Here is a 16,793-nt window from a genome sequence, read left to right as displayed (position 1 = left end):
AAGAATTTTTTAAAAACAATATTACACTATTTCTTACCAAAATCATCATATTTTAACAAAAAAAAAGGTGAATTTAATATTTTTTTGTGCTATAAATATTAATATTTATATAGGTACTTTAAGTAAATCACTATGCTTGGGGCGGGCCAATGCCCCTGCTAGCCCCCCTGGTTCCACCAGTGATCATCAAAACTCAAAGAATATAAATACAACATGAAGAGAAAATTCAAGAAAACCTGCCAAGCAATATCATCAAAAAAAATAGTGGAAATCTCAATGGGTGGGCAGCTTTCAGAACCTTTATGTCACCGTCTAGACCGCAAGATTTATGAGAAAAATATCCAAGAATCAAACAAAGCTTCGACATTTAAACATTTATCAGGACTCAAGATCAATTTCCATAAGAGTGAATTGTTTTCCTTTGATGCTGCCAAAGATAATCAAAATGATTATGCACAAGTTTTTGGATGTAATGTAGGGTCGTTCCCATTTAGATATCTAGGAATTCCTATGCACCATAGAAAAGTCATGAATTTAGGACTGGAAACATGTTGAGGAAAGATTTCAAAAGATACTCAATTGTTGGAGGACTAAGATGTTGTCAGTAGGTGGGAGGCTTGTTCTAATCAATTCTGTTTTAAGTAGTCTTTCCATGTATATGTTGTCCTTTTCTGAAATACTTAGAGGGGTTTTGAAGAAATTGGATTACTTTAGATCACGGATTTTTTGGCAGAGTGATGAACATAAAAAATATAGATTGACTAAGTGAGAGGTAGTATGTACTTCAAAAGACCAAGGAGGGTTGGGAGTACTAAATTTAGATGTTCACAATAAGTGCCTCCTAAGAAAATGGCTTTTTAAACTTTTGAATGGAGACGGGGTTTGGCAACAATTGCTTAGGAATAAATATCTAAGATAAAAGACTTTGACACAGGTTCAATATTTGTCCAGGACTCTCAGTTTTGGGCTAGCCTCATGAAGGTTAGGGGGGGTTCTTATCGTTGGGCAAGTTTGATCTAGGTGATGGGTCTCAAGTGCGATTTTGGGAGAACTCATGGATAAGACCTCGTCCTCTAAAGTTGCTCTTTCCTGCACTATATAACACTGTAAGAAGAAAAAGTGCAACTGTAAGATCAGTGTTGTCTGGGATACCATTAAATATAACATTTAGGAGATCTCTAATGGGTGTCAACTTGCAATCATGGCAAGAAGTGGTGGCTATGGTTGTAAATGTACAACTAACAAATCAGAAAGACCGTTTTGTATGGAGGCTACATCAGAATGGGTTGTTTTAAGTTAAATCAATGTACAGAGCCTCATTAGGAACGATATATAGCTATACCATACAACACTAATCTGGAAGCTTAAACTACCTCTTAAGATCAAAGTCTTTATGTGGTACTTATACAAGAGAGTAATCTTAACTAAGGATAACTGAGCACGACGGCAGTGGCAAGGGGATAAGAAGTGTTGCTTCTGTTCTCATCTCATTTACTCTCTCCATACCCATAAAATAAGTCATTTTGGATAAGGTTTGGGTCAAACATTGGAAATATAAATCATGAATAACTTTTAAGTTGTTGAGTTTGAAAATATGAAAACCATATGAATAAATTTGTCTTCAAAAATACTTTCATAAAAATATATCTATACCACTTTTTGATAAATATTTTTATAAAAACAAGAAGTCAAAGTTAGACTTTGGAAACCGTGCCATTGTCCAAAACAACTTGTTTTATGCGTATGGAGGGAGTATACAGCAATACAAACGAGACGCAGGAAGTGGCGGTTGAACCTAAATAAAAACTCTTGTGTTCGTATTGCATCATCATCTGGTTCCTTGCCTCGCGCTACTCCACCTAATCTACTACCTTAGACATGCTCCTAGACTGCCGATCATATTTCATCAACACAGAGGGCAAAGATTCCTTAAAAAAATGCTCGGAACCGTCATAACCCCCCCCCCCCCCCGGTAGGTTGAGGTTTTTCTACCATGGTTGCCTAGCATGGTAATCACAGTGATCAAAGTATGGAACTATATCATAGTGTGTAATTTTTTTAATATATTATTTATTTTCTAATATTTGTCCCTTCCGTTGATCATGTTCATGTTAAAATTAAGTAGCATAGTGTGTGCAGTGCAATTCTAATTATCTTTCTCCCTTTATATATGTTCTTCCCTTGTGACATTTTTTTAAATAGCTAGGAAACCTATTAAATCTATTTGTAATTTCAAATATATTATTAATTGAGACAATATGTGGCAAACGCTTCCGCCTTTTTTTTTACATCCAAACAGGCCTGTAATTTGTCGTTGTTCATGGAGTCGTTGGGCCGTCAGCATCCCGGCCCAGATTCAGATTCTCCGTACGACGTGGAAGCGGTCCACGTGGCCCACCCACACCAGATTCTCCCGTCCACTGATCCGCAGCGGAATCTCGTTCCAGGCGAGCGGACCCACCAGCTCGACGCCGCTGCAACTGCAACTGCAACCTCGTTTCGTTCACGACGCGTCCCGCAACCACCCGCCGTCAATGGCGGAGAGGACCCGACGGCCGAGATCCCCCGCCGCTAGGGCACGCGCCACTATATATATGGCACGCCCGCGCACGGGAACGAGAACCATCGATCGGTGAACCAACAGCTTACCCTAACTAATCGATCAGTAATTAACCTCCCTCCTCTCCTCCACTCCACCATGGCGGCGTCCGGCGGCGGCAAAGGCGGCGGCGGCGAGGGTGGGTGCTGCGGGGGCACGACGCTGTTCCCGGAGGAGTCGTTCCGGAGCTGGTCGGCGTACGGGCGGGCGCTGCTGGAGACGGGCCCGCGGCTGCGCGACCGCCTGACGGCGCGGTCCCTGGACGCCACCGAGGTGAACGAGGTCCGCGGCCGGAGCGGCGCCGACATGCGCCGGAACCTCACGTGGTGGGACCTCATCTGGTTCGGCATCGGCGCCGTCATCGGCGCCGGCATCTTCGTGCTCACCGGACAGGAGGCCAAGGAGGCCGCCGGCCCCGCCGTCGTCGTCTCCTACGCCATTTCCGGCGTCTCCGCCATGCTCGCCGTCTTCTGCTACACCGAGTTCGCCATCGAAATCCCCGTCGCAGGTACACATACACGAGCTCATGCATGAATCTGCATGCAACGTGTGTCATACTGTCATTTCGTTACAGATCGTTCCATGAATTTTTGCTTCCATGATGAATTTGCATGAAATTGTAACAGGCGGGTCATTCGCGTACCTCCGGGTGGAGCTGGGGGATTTCATGGCGTTCATCGCGGCGGGCAACATCATCCTCGAGTACTGCATCGGCGGGGCGGCGGTGGCGCGGTCGTGGACGTCCTACTTCGCGACGCTGCTGAACCACCACCCGGACGACTTCCGCGTGCACGCGGCGGCGCTGGCGGAGGGCTACTCGGAGCTGGACCCGATCGCGGTGGCGGTGACGGCGGCGATCTGCGCGCTGGCCGTGCTCAGCACCAAGGGCTCGTCGCGCTTCAACTACGTGCTCTCCATCCTGCACCTCGTCGTCATCGCCTTCATCGTCGTGGTGGGGCTGACGAAAGCCAACGCCGCCAACCTCACCGCCGACTTCGCGCCGTTCGGGGCGCGCGGCATCTTCGCGGCCTCGGCCGTGCTCTTCTTCGCGTACATCGGCTTCGACGCCGTGAGCACCATGGCGGAGGAGACGAAGAACCCCGCCAGGGACATCCCCGTGGGTCTCGTCGGCGCCATGACGCTCACCACCGCCGTATACTGCCTCCTGGCGCTGGTGCTCTGCCTCATGCAGCCCTACACCGAGATCGACGCCAACGCGCCCTTCAGCGTCGCGTTCACGGCCGTCGGCATGGACTGGGCCAAGTACATCGTGGCGTTCGGCGCGCTCAAGGGCATGACCACGGTGCTCCTCGTCGGCGCCGTCGGGCAGGCCAGGTACCTGACCCACATCGCGCGGACGCACATGGTGCCGCCGTGCCTGGCGCAGGTGCACCCGAGGTTCGGCACACCGGTGTACGCCACCATCGTCATGATGGTCGCCACCGCCGTCATCGCGCTCTTCACCAACCTCGGCATCCTCTCCAACCTGCTCTCCATCTCCACGCTCTTCATCTTCACGCTCGTCGCCATGGCCCTGCTCGTCCGCCGCTACTACGTCGCCGGCGAGACCACGGCCTCGGACCGGAACAAGCTCGTGGCGTGCCTCGCCGTGATCGTCGCCTCGTCCACGGCCACCGCCGCGTGCTGGGGGGTGACGAGCTCCGGCGGCGGTGGGTGGGTGGCGTACGTGGTCACGGTCGCCGCGTGGCTCGCCGCCACGGCGTACCTGCAGTGGGGCGTGCCCAAGGCGCGCGCGCCCAAGATGTGGGGGGTGCCGCTCGTGCCATGGCTGCCGTCGGCGTCCATCTTCATCAACATCTTCCTGCTGGGATCCATCGACGGCGCATCCTTCATGAGATTCTTGATCTGGACGGCGGCGCTGCTCGCCTACTACTTTTTCGTCGGGCTCCACGCCTCCTACGACACGGCCAAGGCGGTCGCCGCCGAGGCCGAGGCCGCAAGGGTGGAGGAAGGTGCGCGCAAGGTCGCCGTCGGTGGCTGCCGCTTCGACTGAACGTAAACTGATGAGTGACTGACCATCATATCATATAAGTCGAGCCTTAGAGAGTTAGCAGAGCTGAGCTGAGCTGATGGAGTTACTAAAATTTATCTGTTATTATTAGTACTATATGATTAGTTGATGTGTACAGAGAAATATAGCTAGCTTAATAAGTTGACACTGTTGAATTTCGAAGTGACTTTCGTATACGTACGCTCATTATCTGAACATTTATCTGAACATTTGTCAGGGTCATTTAATTTGCACACGTTACAACTTACAACAACAACAATTTCTCAGCTTTTGTCAGCTTCTTCCATTCCAATCTCATAGACCTAGTGGTCGCCCTTCTTCCTCTAATTAAATGTATTTTTTTCAGTTATTTCAAGTTGTAGTATTGTCTTCTTCACCTCTATGTATATCATCTCGAGGTGAGTTTTTATGTGCTAAGCTTCGGTGCCGCCTATTCAGTTCTAGTTGTTGGGTCATATCTTTGTTTTCTCCTTTCAATCTCATATAGATCTGGTGGTTTTCTTTTTTGTTTAATTCATTTGTTCACTGTTTCTCGCTGTTATTTGTTTCGAACATTAAATCATTTCACGATTAGGGTTGTGTATCTGAATCGCTGATGACATGCTACTATTAGTTTTCAATTCCATCTCATATGATTTGTTTAGGCCTGTATGGATTTGTTTATTTTGCTCATGTTATTGTCTCTTGTAAATTATTTTAGTTATTCATTTATATAGGTTTTGTACTTTGCTTCAGATCTTATTTGATATTGTTTATGAGGTATTGTAATCCTATTCCCTTGCGCATATGTTCACTCTTATATCATCTATATGCTTTTATTTGTTCTCTTGTTGTTTAACCCTGAGATTCCTTCTACAATCTAGTGTTGTTTCAAAATTTGGTTCCACTGTTCATTTTTTCATAGTTTCTCTAGTTAATTGTGTGGGCTTTTCTTAAATTGTTGTGTAGTCCACAATAACTCTTCAGAATGGGCCCCACATTATATGGAGTGTGTGGCATGACATTTTACAATGCCTATTTTCTAGGCATCAGTCCTACTCTTAATTGGCTAGAGCAAGCACCTTCCACCAACATGTGACTCACCTCTCATGGGTACTCAACTCCACAACATCAAACTAAATCTAGGGGCCTTAGTTTGGTCAGATGAATGGTTGAAAAAGGGTTTATCCCCTCGTCGTCATCATGAAAATGACTCGGAATGACCACGAGGGGCTCGAGGCACTCCTAAGAGCATCTCCAAGGGTTTTGCATTTGAGGTTTGCATTTGAGTAATTTGCCAAAAAGCTCTAAAAGAGGTATCCAACGGTTTTGCATTTGGAGTTTGCAATTTGGGCAACTTGGCAAATGAGAGAACAAACTTGGCAAAAATTCCAAGTTGTGGATGGCTTTGCAAACCCAATCGTGCGAGCAAAGTCACGCGCGAGGAAAGCGCGCACGCCTGTTGACCTTCTATTTTTATCATTTGCCAAGTCCAAATGCCAATTCCCTTGGAGATGACCTATTTTTATCTTTTGCATTTTGTTATGGAAGTTTGCAAATAATAACAAATGCCAAGTCAATTTGCCAAAGCCTTTGGAGATGCTCTAATCAATGTCTAACACTAGAGTTACGAAAACCTCCAAAATAACATCATGATAGCATAATCGACCCTCTAACTAATTCTCATAATTAGTTGCTCAGGGCCCAACTAGAGACCATGAGGCCCGAGTCATTGTCGCTCAAGGGACATGGCTGAGCAAAGCTAATTCAAAAACAAGGCTAAGTCCCCAAGGCAGCCTAGGACCCCACCTTCAAAGGACCCTAATCAATCGACCAAGGCTTGGAAAGCTAGCTTGGGAAGATGTCTCGGCGCACCTGACAAGACTTTGGCACACAGCAAGAGCCTGACACCTATCTAGAGGCACCTGTGTAGAGGAGTAGAGTGGTCAGGCTTGCCAGGACACAGTTCCCTCTATCGCAACACGGAGCTACCAGCTATCACAAGTTCATAACCATGGCGAGCATCATGGTTGTTAGTCAGACTCGATGTATGGGTCTCCCGTGGCTCGGACGCTCAAAACACACAAGGGACACAACTTGATTTCTCCTAGTTCAATCTTCTGAGCCCTACGTCTAGCAGTATAGTGATCTTCGTGTTAGGAATGCCCAGTCAAGGTTACAATGGTGAAAATCAAGAGAGATTGTAGGGGATCACAAGGTGTTATCCTAGAGTTCGTCGGAGTTCTTTCTTAGTCCCTCCTAGAGTCTAGATCAATTTGAATCCTCTCTACATGAAGTTGTGGCTCCCCCTATATCCTGATGAGGAGGGCATGGTGTACAAGTTGGTTGGTTCTAATCTATAATCTATGCACTGGGTGCATGAGTCCTCTGTTATGGTGTTGTTGGACGTCATCTTGTCATGTAGGGAGGAGCCAACAGCGCCACAATTGCCTCTTGACACTGCTGCCTCTATTTTGGTACTTGACCGTCAAAGGCCGCCTACTGTGACACGGCCTCCCTAGTAAGCCTTCTTGAGGCTTCCTTGGCTTGCAAGTAGCCCACGCCTAGAGGAGCTAACGAGCAGGCCACACAGCTCTTCGCTCCTAGAATTGGTGCAGCCATTTATCTTGTTGTATCACACCCATTGCATGACCCTACCAACAAAGCAGCTGATAGGGGCCTCACATCCGTGGATCAAGCAGGCGGTGTATTATCTCTGACCTGTCACATTCTTGGTTCTTCACAAGTTCATAAGCCACATCCTAGTTGTAGCTTGGGGCACCAGTTGCCACCCGAGAGCTAGCCCAGGTGTGCACTGGGTGGAGGTCAGGCTTTGGTTATCATTGCTTGGTAGTCTAAGGACATGGTCATGGCGGAGCCCTAGAGCATTAAGTGATGGCAGCACAGGCACTCTGGCTCGTCATAACTCCTTCCAGAGGGTGCATGCAAGCGTACCCAATGAGTATAGCCCCCGAGCGATCTGTGGGATCGGTCAAAGGGTCCATCATTCGGCTTCTTCTTCCTGGAGACTTAACATACCCCTATGTCATCACCCACCTATTTCGGCAAGGGGTCATGCCCAGGGCATGATGCAAGGGGACAAGGGCAGCATCAGACCCACTCTTCAGCCTCCCTAGGCTTAGTCTCCATTAGCGAGCAAGGAGTGCCAAGAGTGGGTGAGCCAGTGACAGGCGAAGCGGAGTGTACCGGTTAGCCTGGACCTAACACAACCATCTCCATGGCTACTGTGGGTGGTTTCCATAGCAATGCCACCAACACTACAAGACGAAGGTGAAGAATCCTAGGTCACTTACTTGGAGGGAAAGACATCTAGAGAAATCCCCAGTTATGTATGCTCTTTGTCCTCTAGAGATATAAAGACAGGCAAGGAACACTGCTAGGGCGACGATAGAACACATAGAGCATACCAGGATACCCATTTGTTCCAAAATCGTTAGGATGTCTCCAACCTCAGTCAAAACCTTAGATTTGAGCTAGCAGCACGCTCCTCCCTCTCCATTGTAAAAACTCGCTTGAGCATTCTAATACAAAGAACCCATCGTGGATGTAGAGCTTCAAAGCCTAAACTAGGATAAACCCCTTTATGTCTTGAGTGCTAACAACAACCAAAGTCCCACACATCAACTACTAATTGACCACTAGTAACTAGTTGTGGTTACGATCCCATAACATACATCAACCACACAAATCTACAATACGCGCTCGTTGAGATTAAACATGTCATTAATCAGTTGGACTACTACAACTATATATTTTTTATTTTAGCTCTAGCAATAAATATTTACCTTATTTTATTAATAAAATCCCTACTGGCCATGCTAGTCACCGTCACCAGCCATGCCAGCCAGTTACTCACTCAACATGTAATGATGGGTATTCAACGCTCCGCGTCAGCACCACCTCTAGGTTCCTCTCCATCTGTATACTCAACGTCACTACCTTAACTGGTAGTGATCAACCCACCACACTGGTAGTTGTACTATACTCCCTCCGTTCATTTTTGTTTCTTGAGAAACCATTTTAAAAAAATAAAAAATAAACATCATTAGATAGATCATTGAATCTATTTTCATAATAAATTTATTTAGATATATAAATATTTTATATATTTTCTATAAATTCAATCAAACTTACGCCATGAAAACAAAAAACAACAGATACTTAGGGACTGAGAGAGTACAAAGATACATGGACTATGATTGCATAGTACATGAACTGGGATCTAATTGCTAACTTTATACAACTATGCATGCGTCACTCAAGCTCTAGTGATAAATATCTCTCACTTAATTCATGAATAGTCCAATTGCTACCTTGCGACGACCAGCTATGTATGCGGCGTCACTCAAGCTCCAACCATAAACAGTTTCTACTCTTTTTTCACCAAAAAATCCTCAGCAAACATACAAATCACCCACAGATCCATCGAGATTCATACTGCCACCAACCATACTAGCCTGTCAATCCACATCCAACATGAAACGTTGAACACCCCGTGTTCCACCTCAGCACAACCACTAGGTCTCCATCCACCTGTTTGCTGATGTCACTGCCTGCACCTGCACCCGTCCTCATCTATAAGAACACCACTCGCCTAGCCACCCATGGACGACGCTCACACTGTTGAATAGCTAGCTAGCTAGAAGAACACTCCACTTTCGTGTTCACCTCCGACGAGCTCGCTCGCTCGCTCATGGGTCACATCCCCTTCACCTGGCTACCCATGAACCCCGACGCCGCCGCAGCAACGCTCACCGCCGACGCCGCCGTCCCGGCCGCACCTATCCCTATCCCTACCCCTACCACCACCACTGATGCCGCCGCCATGCAACACTACTACCTCAACTCGTGGCTGCACGCATCTCTTATGCAGCCGGCGGTCGTCCAAACCGCCACCGAGGAAGCAAGGCGGCGCCAGGACCAGGAGGAAGAAGCTGCATCCATCCGCCTGGTCCACCTCCTCATCACCTGCACCGGCGCCATCCAGGCCGGTGACTACTCCGTCGCTCACGGCAACCTGACTGAGGCACGTGCGATCCTCAAGAAGATCCCGACTTCAACCGGCATCGGCCGTGTAGGCACCCACTTCACCGACGCGCTCGCGCAGCGCCTCTTCCCGGCGTACCCGCACGCGGCAGCGCTACCGTCGTGTTTGCCTCCTGCAACGCCGCCGGCGACCTACAACCATTTCTACGACGCAGGGCCGTACCTCAAGTTCGCCTACTCCGCGGCAAACCGAGCCATCCTAAAGGCGTTCGAGGGTTGCAAACGCGTGCACATCATCGACTTTGCCCTCATGCAGGGGCTCCAGTGGCCGGCTCTCATGGAGGAGCTTTCCAAGCGTGAGGGCGGGCCGCCGGAGCTCCGCATCACCGGCATCGGCCCAAACCCGACGAGTGGCCGCGACGAGCTCCATGAGGTGGGCGTTCGCCTCGCCGAGTTTGCGCGCTACATGAAGATTCCCTTCACCTTCCAGGGAGTCTGTGCCGACCATCTGGATCATCTGACCGCCTGGATTCACCTCAAACTCCGACCAGATGAGGCGTTAGCCATGAACTCCATCCTGCAGCTCCACCGCCTCCTCGTCGACCCGGACGCTGACGAGTCGACCATGCCAGCGCCGATAGACATCCTCCTCAAGCTGGTCGTGAAGCTGAAGCCCAAGATCTTCACGGTGGTGGAGCAGGAAGCGGATCACAATAAGCCACGGCTATTGGAGAGGTTCACCAACGCCCTCTTCCACTATGCCACCATGTTCGACTCCCTGGAGGCCGTGTGCTCGGCCGTCAATGTTAGCGCCGCCGCCGCCAGAAGCAGCACCAACACCAGCACCACCAGCTCGCTCGCGGAGGCGTACCTCCGGGGCGAGATCTTCGACATCATCTGCGGTGAGGGCAACGCCCGCCTTGAGCGCCATGAGCTGTGTACCGCCTGGAATGAGAGGCTCACCCGTGCGGGGTTCACCCAGGTGGAGTTCAACCTCAGCGAGGCCAACATGGAGATAACTGAACTGATCAACGAGTCTTCCTTCTCCGGCGCCGGGTTCGACATCCTGCAGGGTTCCGGCGGCCTCGCGTTGGCATGGCAAGGCCGCCCGCTGTATGTGGCGACGGCTTGGCATGCGATGGGCGGAGGAAACGCTGCCAGTGCTGCCATAGCTCACACCAAAGAGGGAGACAGCTACCAGAAAGGTAAGAACAGTAGCGGCAGTGGCGGCGGCAAGGGCAACCGCGGCCGCTGTGGAGTAGCCGGAGGAATAACCTTTCTGTAAGCCAGTAGTAGTAGTAGCAAGAGGGTGATGAGTCGAGAACTCGAGATTCGAGAATAATGTAATATGAATAATGTTGTGGTAATCTGGTTTCAGTCGCGTGAACTTGCGATGAATAATTGTTCTGTCTAAAGATCCTGATCGTGAGATTCATGTTTGCAGCCAATTCAATTGAGATTTTGAAATGTTTGCCCCGATGATCTTTCTTATGAAACATACACATATGTTGCTGTTCAAACTTCAAATTAGTGTTGGTGTCCCTTCAGGTGTGAATTTCATGCTTTGATCTAATCCTTAACTAATAGTTTTACATACAAACATAGATCGAAAACTCGATTGGCTTTTTTGAGAACAACTAGGTATGGTAAAAACATATTAAGCAACAAACATTGCTATAAACATATGCATTCATAGCATACCATATACAATATGCGCAAAGTAGCAGAACCTGATTTAGAGTCGCCACAACTTATCTTCCATACTTGTTGTGAAAAACAAATTTTGCAAGTGAGTGTGGTACCTTAAGAAGTAATTTACCGCCGAAATAAAACATAGGCATATGGAAGCGTGACATTCATCTAGCGGCCTACAACACGCATCGAGCCTCTCTCATTTCTGTTTCTTCCAAGCCTGGCTCGTGAGGGCTCACGCACCACGTGAGAGAAAGCGTAGCTACAAGTCAGAAAGCTGACAGCCAAACAACATTGTTGTGTAGCCTGTCTTTACTAATAGGCAAGCAAACAACCTGTTGTTGCATACCTATGACTGGCCAAGTCTAGCCTGGCTGGGTGGTGCGAGTCCAGTCCGGTTGGTACAACAACCACTCGCGCCTATAGCGAGCACGCCGGGCGATGCAACATACGGGGGCTAGGTCCTTACGTCACAATGGACGGTGGACACAGGGTGCGCCATGCGGGGTGCGATGGCATGCATCGGGGTTGGTGGTGGCAATGAGTTTGAGGCGCAATGGTAGCCAATCAACACGTGAGTATTGAGGTGTGCGCTTGTTCCTTGATGGTCGCTTGCACGCGTATTCACTAACTAGAGGGGGTTGGTTGGTGGGCTTCTCCTAGATTATACACATTACTATTTTTTGGCATGATTTACAAATTTTGAGAAACCATTTGTACTAATGGTTTGTGCAAGTATGCCACCACTGTAGATCAATTTAGACTAATGGTGGCCTTAAGAAAACCATAAGTGCAAAGCATTTAGGGGGTGTTAGTTGGTGGGCTTCTCCTTGCTATCTTGTTGCCCACTCGGCCCGGCCACACACGACCTGATGGTTGCATTATCACCAAGGGCTTCTTGGAATGTTGGAACTTGGGAAGGGCCATGCATTGGCTGGCTTAGGTGGGCAACAAGACCTGTATTGGACTCCTAACCGCCATCAAGCCCATCCACTACGCCATGCGCAAATCACCTGATTAGCAGCAGAATAGTGCTCACACCGCGGTTGTCCTTCAAGTGTGAATTTCATGCTTTGAACCAATCCTTAACAAGTAGTTTTACATACAAACATAGATCCAAAACTCGTATTTCTCAACCTGCTCACAATGCAACCACATCATGGAGAGTTAGCATTTTAAGAACAACTAGGTAATGGTAAAAGACAGATTAAGAAACACACATTGCCATAAATATATATAGGCATACCACAACATATACAAGATGCGCAAAGTAGAGAACATGATTTGGAATCGCCACAAGTTAACTTCCATATGTGTTGTGAAAAACAAATTTGGCAAGTGTAAGCGTGGTACCTTTCAGAGAAGTGAAAGAAAACAGAGGCATATAGAAGTGTGAGATTCATCTATAACGTGCATCGAGCATCGCTCTCTCGTTTCTGTTTCTTCTAAGCCTGGCTTGTGAGGGCTCACACGTAGTGGCGTGTGAGAGAAAGCGTAGTTACAAAGCAGAAATTAAGCTAACAGACAAACAATATTGTTGTGTAGCCTGTTTTTATTGACAGACAAGCAAACAACCTATTGTTGCATACACTATGACTGCCCAAGTCTAGCATGAATGGGTGGTGCGACCCATATGTCCGGTTGGTACAACAACCAGTCACACCTATAGTGAGCACGTCGAGCAGTGCAACGTACAAGGCCAAGTCCCTACGTCATGATGGACGGTGGACACAGGCTGCGTCGTGCAGGGTGCGATGGCATGCATCGGGGTTGGTGGTGGCAAGGATGAGTTTGATGTGCAACGTTAGGCAATCAACACGTGAGGTTTGAGGTGTGAGTTTGATCTTCGGTATCTGCTTGCATCATGTATTCACTAACTAGATAGAAGTTACTTAGGTGGGCTTCTCCTAGATTTTATTACTATTTTTTGGCATGGTTTACAAATTTCGGAAAAACCATTTGCACTAACGGTTTGTGTAAGCATGCCATTAGTATAGATCAATTTATACTAATGGTGATCTTAAGAAAATCATAAGTGTAAATATTTACATAACCTCGAGGTTTTTAAGTGTCACCAGTAAAAACACCACCATTTTCACATTTAGAAAATTGCTAGTGAAAATTAAAAAAAATACGGTCAGCATAAACAGTTCTGTACTGTTGAGCTTTTCATAGGTCACCACTAATTTGATTGGCGGAGATCATAATGTCCACGCCTCAGACTAGAGGCTATCTCTAGTAGAAAACTGAAAATAGTGTTGGTAATCAACCGTTTAGATTAAATTTGACCTTACTTGTAAGCTTTTTTAAAAAACGAACCAAGAAGAGAGATGATATCTGTCTACTGTTAATAAAGATGGTTCAAGGTCATTTATGCATACTACAAATGAAAGAATAAAGCAATATGTTTAAGCTACACATAAATTCTTTAAAAATCGTTTTAATAATTGAGAGATAGATGTTCTACCATTGTTTAAACAAAATTGTGCGCCCGTAAAATGAGATATTTTTTATACAGTTTTTGTCCACCGGTAGAAACTACTTTTGAAAGTCGTCCACCTGGAAGACGATTGTTTTAGGCGTGTCGGCCTCCACTGCCCACAACACAAAGATGCAAGCTATTTTTCTTGTATAATTTAATTTTGCACATTTATTTTTTATTTAGGATCAATTTTGCACATTTTTTTGGGGGTAAAAGCAGCACTAAACTTAAACAAAGCCCAAATCTTACAGAAGGAACATTCCGTATGGGCTTGCTTGATGAACGCCCGTGTAGTTGTAACTTTTCAGTTGGGCTGGCTGGGCTAGGAAAAAAAGGCCACATCGTTTCCTCTGTGGCCTAGTTATTCAGCCACCTTGCTCTCTCTCACATCACGACCATCAGTGTATCTACATTCGAGAGAGTAATTTCTTCGTTTCCTCTTTCACATAGCGATCAGGTTCAGTGCATCTGGATTCCAGAGAGTGATTTCACTTGTCAAGGCCTTAGTTCGTTTTGGCCTGGAACGGCGTGGACCATGGCATATTCGGATCGATTCTGGTTCAAAATTAGATTGAACTAGGAATAACCATTCATTAGATATGGCTTAGAACAAAAATTAGTTTATTCATGCATTTCTTTTCCCTTCTAGGACCAACGTATGTCCGGATCGGAATAGAGATGGACAAGATTTGAGTGACACACTAGGATCCACTTGATATGGCCCAAGAAGAAAAAGAGACATGTTTTCAATATGAAACAACCGAACAAGGCCTAAGTGTAGGGGTGAAGCTAAGTTGTAAGCAGCGGGTGCAAATGCCCCCCCCCCCCAAAATATAGAAAAACAATGAGATTAGTTAAGATTTTACAATATATGCACCCCCATGAGACATGTTTATGCACCCATAAGGCAGGTGAACCATCCTTTATTTCATTCTAGCTTCGCCACTACCTAAGTATTTTTAGGATGTTGTCACCCCCTCTCTATATATAAAAATACACTATAGGAAATAAATAGATCGCTCGTTAAGTGCACTAGAAAGATAGGCACGAATTTGTAGGCACCTAGCCTTCTTTGTATTTTGGCTTCTATGTTCTCAAGTGGCTCTTAAATTTAACCGCCATGCCAATCTCTTAATCTGGAAACCAATTATGATAGCTTCAAGATCACAAGCAAGTAGTCATGTAAATAATTGTTTGAAGCTAATAAGCATATAAGTTTGGGAAAGATTATCTCTGCAAGTCTCTTGCAATGGCTCTATGTCAGAGGCTACCTATGCTTGGGCCGCTATACGGGCCCTGGCCCTTGGCCGGGGAGTATTGCCTAGACCACTAGAGGACATCTACAAGAACGTAGGAACAACAAGGGGAAGGCATCGGTTATTGAGAAGACAAAACATCTCCATCTCGAGTCTGCGTGCTTCTTCCTCCCTGAGCCTCCATCTCTAGGTCTAGAACTCTCATCCTTCCCATGTTCTAGTTCTCCACTCCTCCGCCTACTTGAGTTCCAAAATAAGTGCACTTCTACAACTTTGGTGAAGATAACAATGCTAGTGAGAAATTACAAATATACTCCTTGAAAGATGCAATCATTACACTTTGGGAAGAGAGAGTAGAAGAAAACAAATAGAGTTATGTGTTGTTTTATATATAGATGTGCACTTATTTTGGAAAAAAAAAATAAACTTGCATATATTATAGGATGGAGTGAGTAGATTGCTTTGCTAAGCTCCAGATCTCCCTTCCCTGGAGTTCGTGTACTCCAATTTGTATCTGAATCGAGCTATTCTGTAAAACATTTGAGAGTTGTTCATCCTCTAGATTGTGTGCCGCTAACACGTACTTTAGTATCTCACGATCACTACACTGAAGTCATGAATTATCTAAGAGCATGTTTGGTTGCTCTTGCTAAATTTTAGCAAACTAAAACTATTTTAGCTACTCTTGGGTGACTAATAGGACTAAACTATTTGAGCTTTTTTTTAGTCAATGTGTTTAGAAGTTTAGCTACAAAAATGATTAAAATTTAGGTAGCTAAAATTTAGCAAAAGGTATAAATTATGCTAGTAAATTTTAAAAAAAATCGATTGTTTGGTGTGACGGTTTAGAAGGCAAAAGAGACCTGTTCTTGGTCCATGCATATACAAATATAAATAAATACACGCGGTGGATTAGCGGATGCGTAATTGTGGCAGTGTCGCTGTCAGGTGTGTGATTAAGTTTAAGCGCCCGCGATGACACGTTCCTGTCCTCGCCATCAGCCCATCGCTACTACTGGTCAGTTGGCAGGCATCGCGGAAGAAGACGACGACGGCGACGAGCGAGTGGCTGCGCTGGCCGCGCCGAGACAGGGACGCCTCCGCAGCCACACGTCACGCGAGGGCCCTGGCACTCTTTTGTGGGCCGTCTGCTCACCGTCCATCTGGCTCCGGCCCGGTCCGGCCCGGCCCCACGCGAACTGACGGCCGCGATCACGTGCCCGCGCGTGGTGCCCACTTCGCTACCTGCCAAAACCTTGTTAAAGTTCGCCTTGCCATGAACCGTCCTCCCGTTTTTACCCACGCGTCTATAAAAATTCCAAGTTTGTCCCGAGATCCTACATAATTTTGCAAGTGAATTTCGCGTGAAAATATAGAAACATCTACATAGTCTGGATCATCCACTAGGGACTTGTTTACTTCCCAAAAATTTTACAAAATTTTAAATTTTTTTCGTCACTTCGAATCTTATAGCACATGTATGAAGCATTAAATATAGATAAAGAAAACTAATATTATAGTTTACATGTAATTTGTGAGACGAAACTTTTGAACCCAGTTAGTTCATGATTGAACAATATTTGTCAAATACAATAAAAATAGTACAATGTCCATTTTGCAAAAAAAAAACTAAACAAGGTCCAGATGTAAGACGCTAGAGTTACAATGTGTAATATTCTTTTATTTAAGTCCAAAAAATGAAAATGAAAATCTCACTTTCTAGAAAGTCAAATAATATTAAGGGCC

At 46.4% G+C, this 16,793-nt stretch overlaps 2 protein-coding genes across 2 annotated transcripts; both read left to right on the top strand.

The window, feature by feature from the left end:
• LOC8084399 (cationic amino acid transporter 1) lies at positions 2,560 to 4,842 on the top strand. Its single transcript, XM_002443506.2, has 2 exons — positions 2,560 to 3,107; positions 3,226 to 4,842. Exons 1-2 carry the CDS (start codon positions 2,699 to 2,701, stop codon positions 4,611 to 4,613), a joined length of 1,797 nt encoding a protein of 598 aa, XP_002443551.1. The 5' UTR covers positions 2,560 to 2,698; the 3' UTR covers positions 4,614 to 4,842.
• On the top strand, positions 9,245 to 11,048 carry LOC8084398 (DELLA protein RHT-1). Its single transcript, XM_002443505.2, has one exon. The coding sequence runs from the start codon at positions 9,325 to 9,327 to the stop codon at positions 10,900 to 10,902; it is 1,578 nt and encodes a 525-aa protein (XP_002443550.2). The 5' UTR covers positions 9,245 to 9,324; the 3' UTR covers positions 10,903 to 11,048.

This window comes from Sorghum bicolor, chromosome 8 (assembly GCF_000003195.3).
Source record: "Sorghum bicolor cultivar BTx623 chromosome 8, Sorghum_bicolor_NCBIv3, whole genome shotgun sequence".
Lineage (NCBI taxonomy): Eukaryota > Viridiplantae > Streptophyta > Magnoliopsida > Poales > Poaceae > Sorghum > Sorghum bicolor.
This window is presented reverse-complemented; position numbering and strand designations above follow the sequence as displayed.

Coding starts and splice junctions, on each gene's coding strand:
- LOC8084398 (XM_002443505.2), top strand. CDS start 9,325: ATGGGTCACATCCCCTTCACCTGGCTACCCATGAACCCCGACGCCGCC.
- LOC8084399 (XM_002443506.2), top strand. CDS start 2,699: ATGGCGGCGTCCGGCGGCGGCAAAGGCGGCGGCGGCGAGGGTGGGTGC. Junction 3,108..3,225: donor CATCGAAATCCCCGTCGCAG/GTACACATACAC, acceptor AAATTGTAACAG/GCGGGTCATTCGCGTACCTC.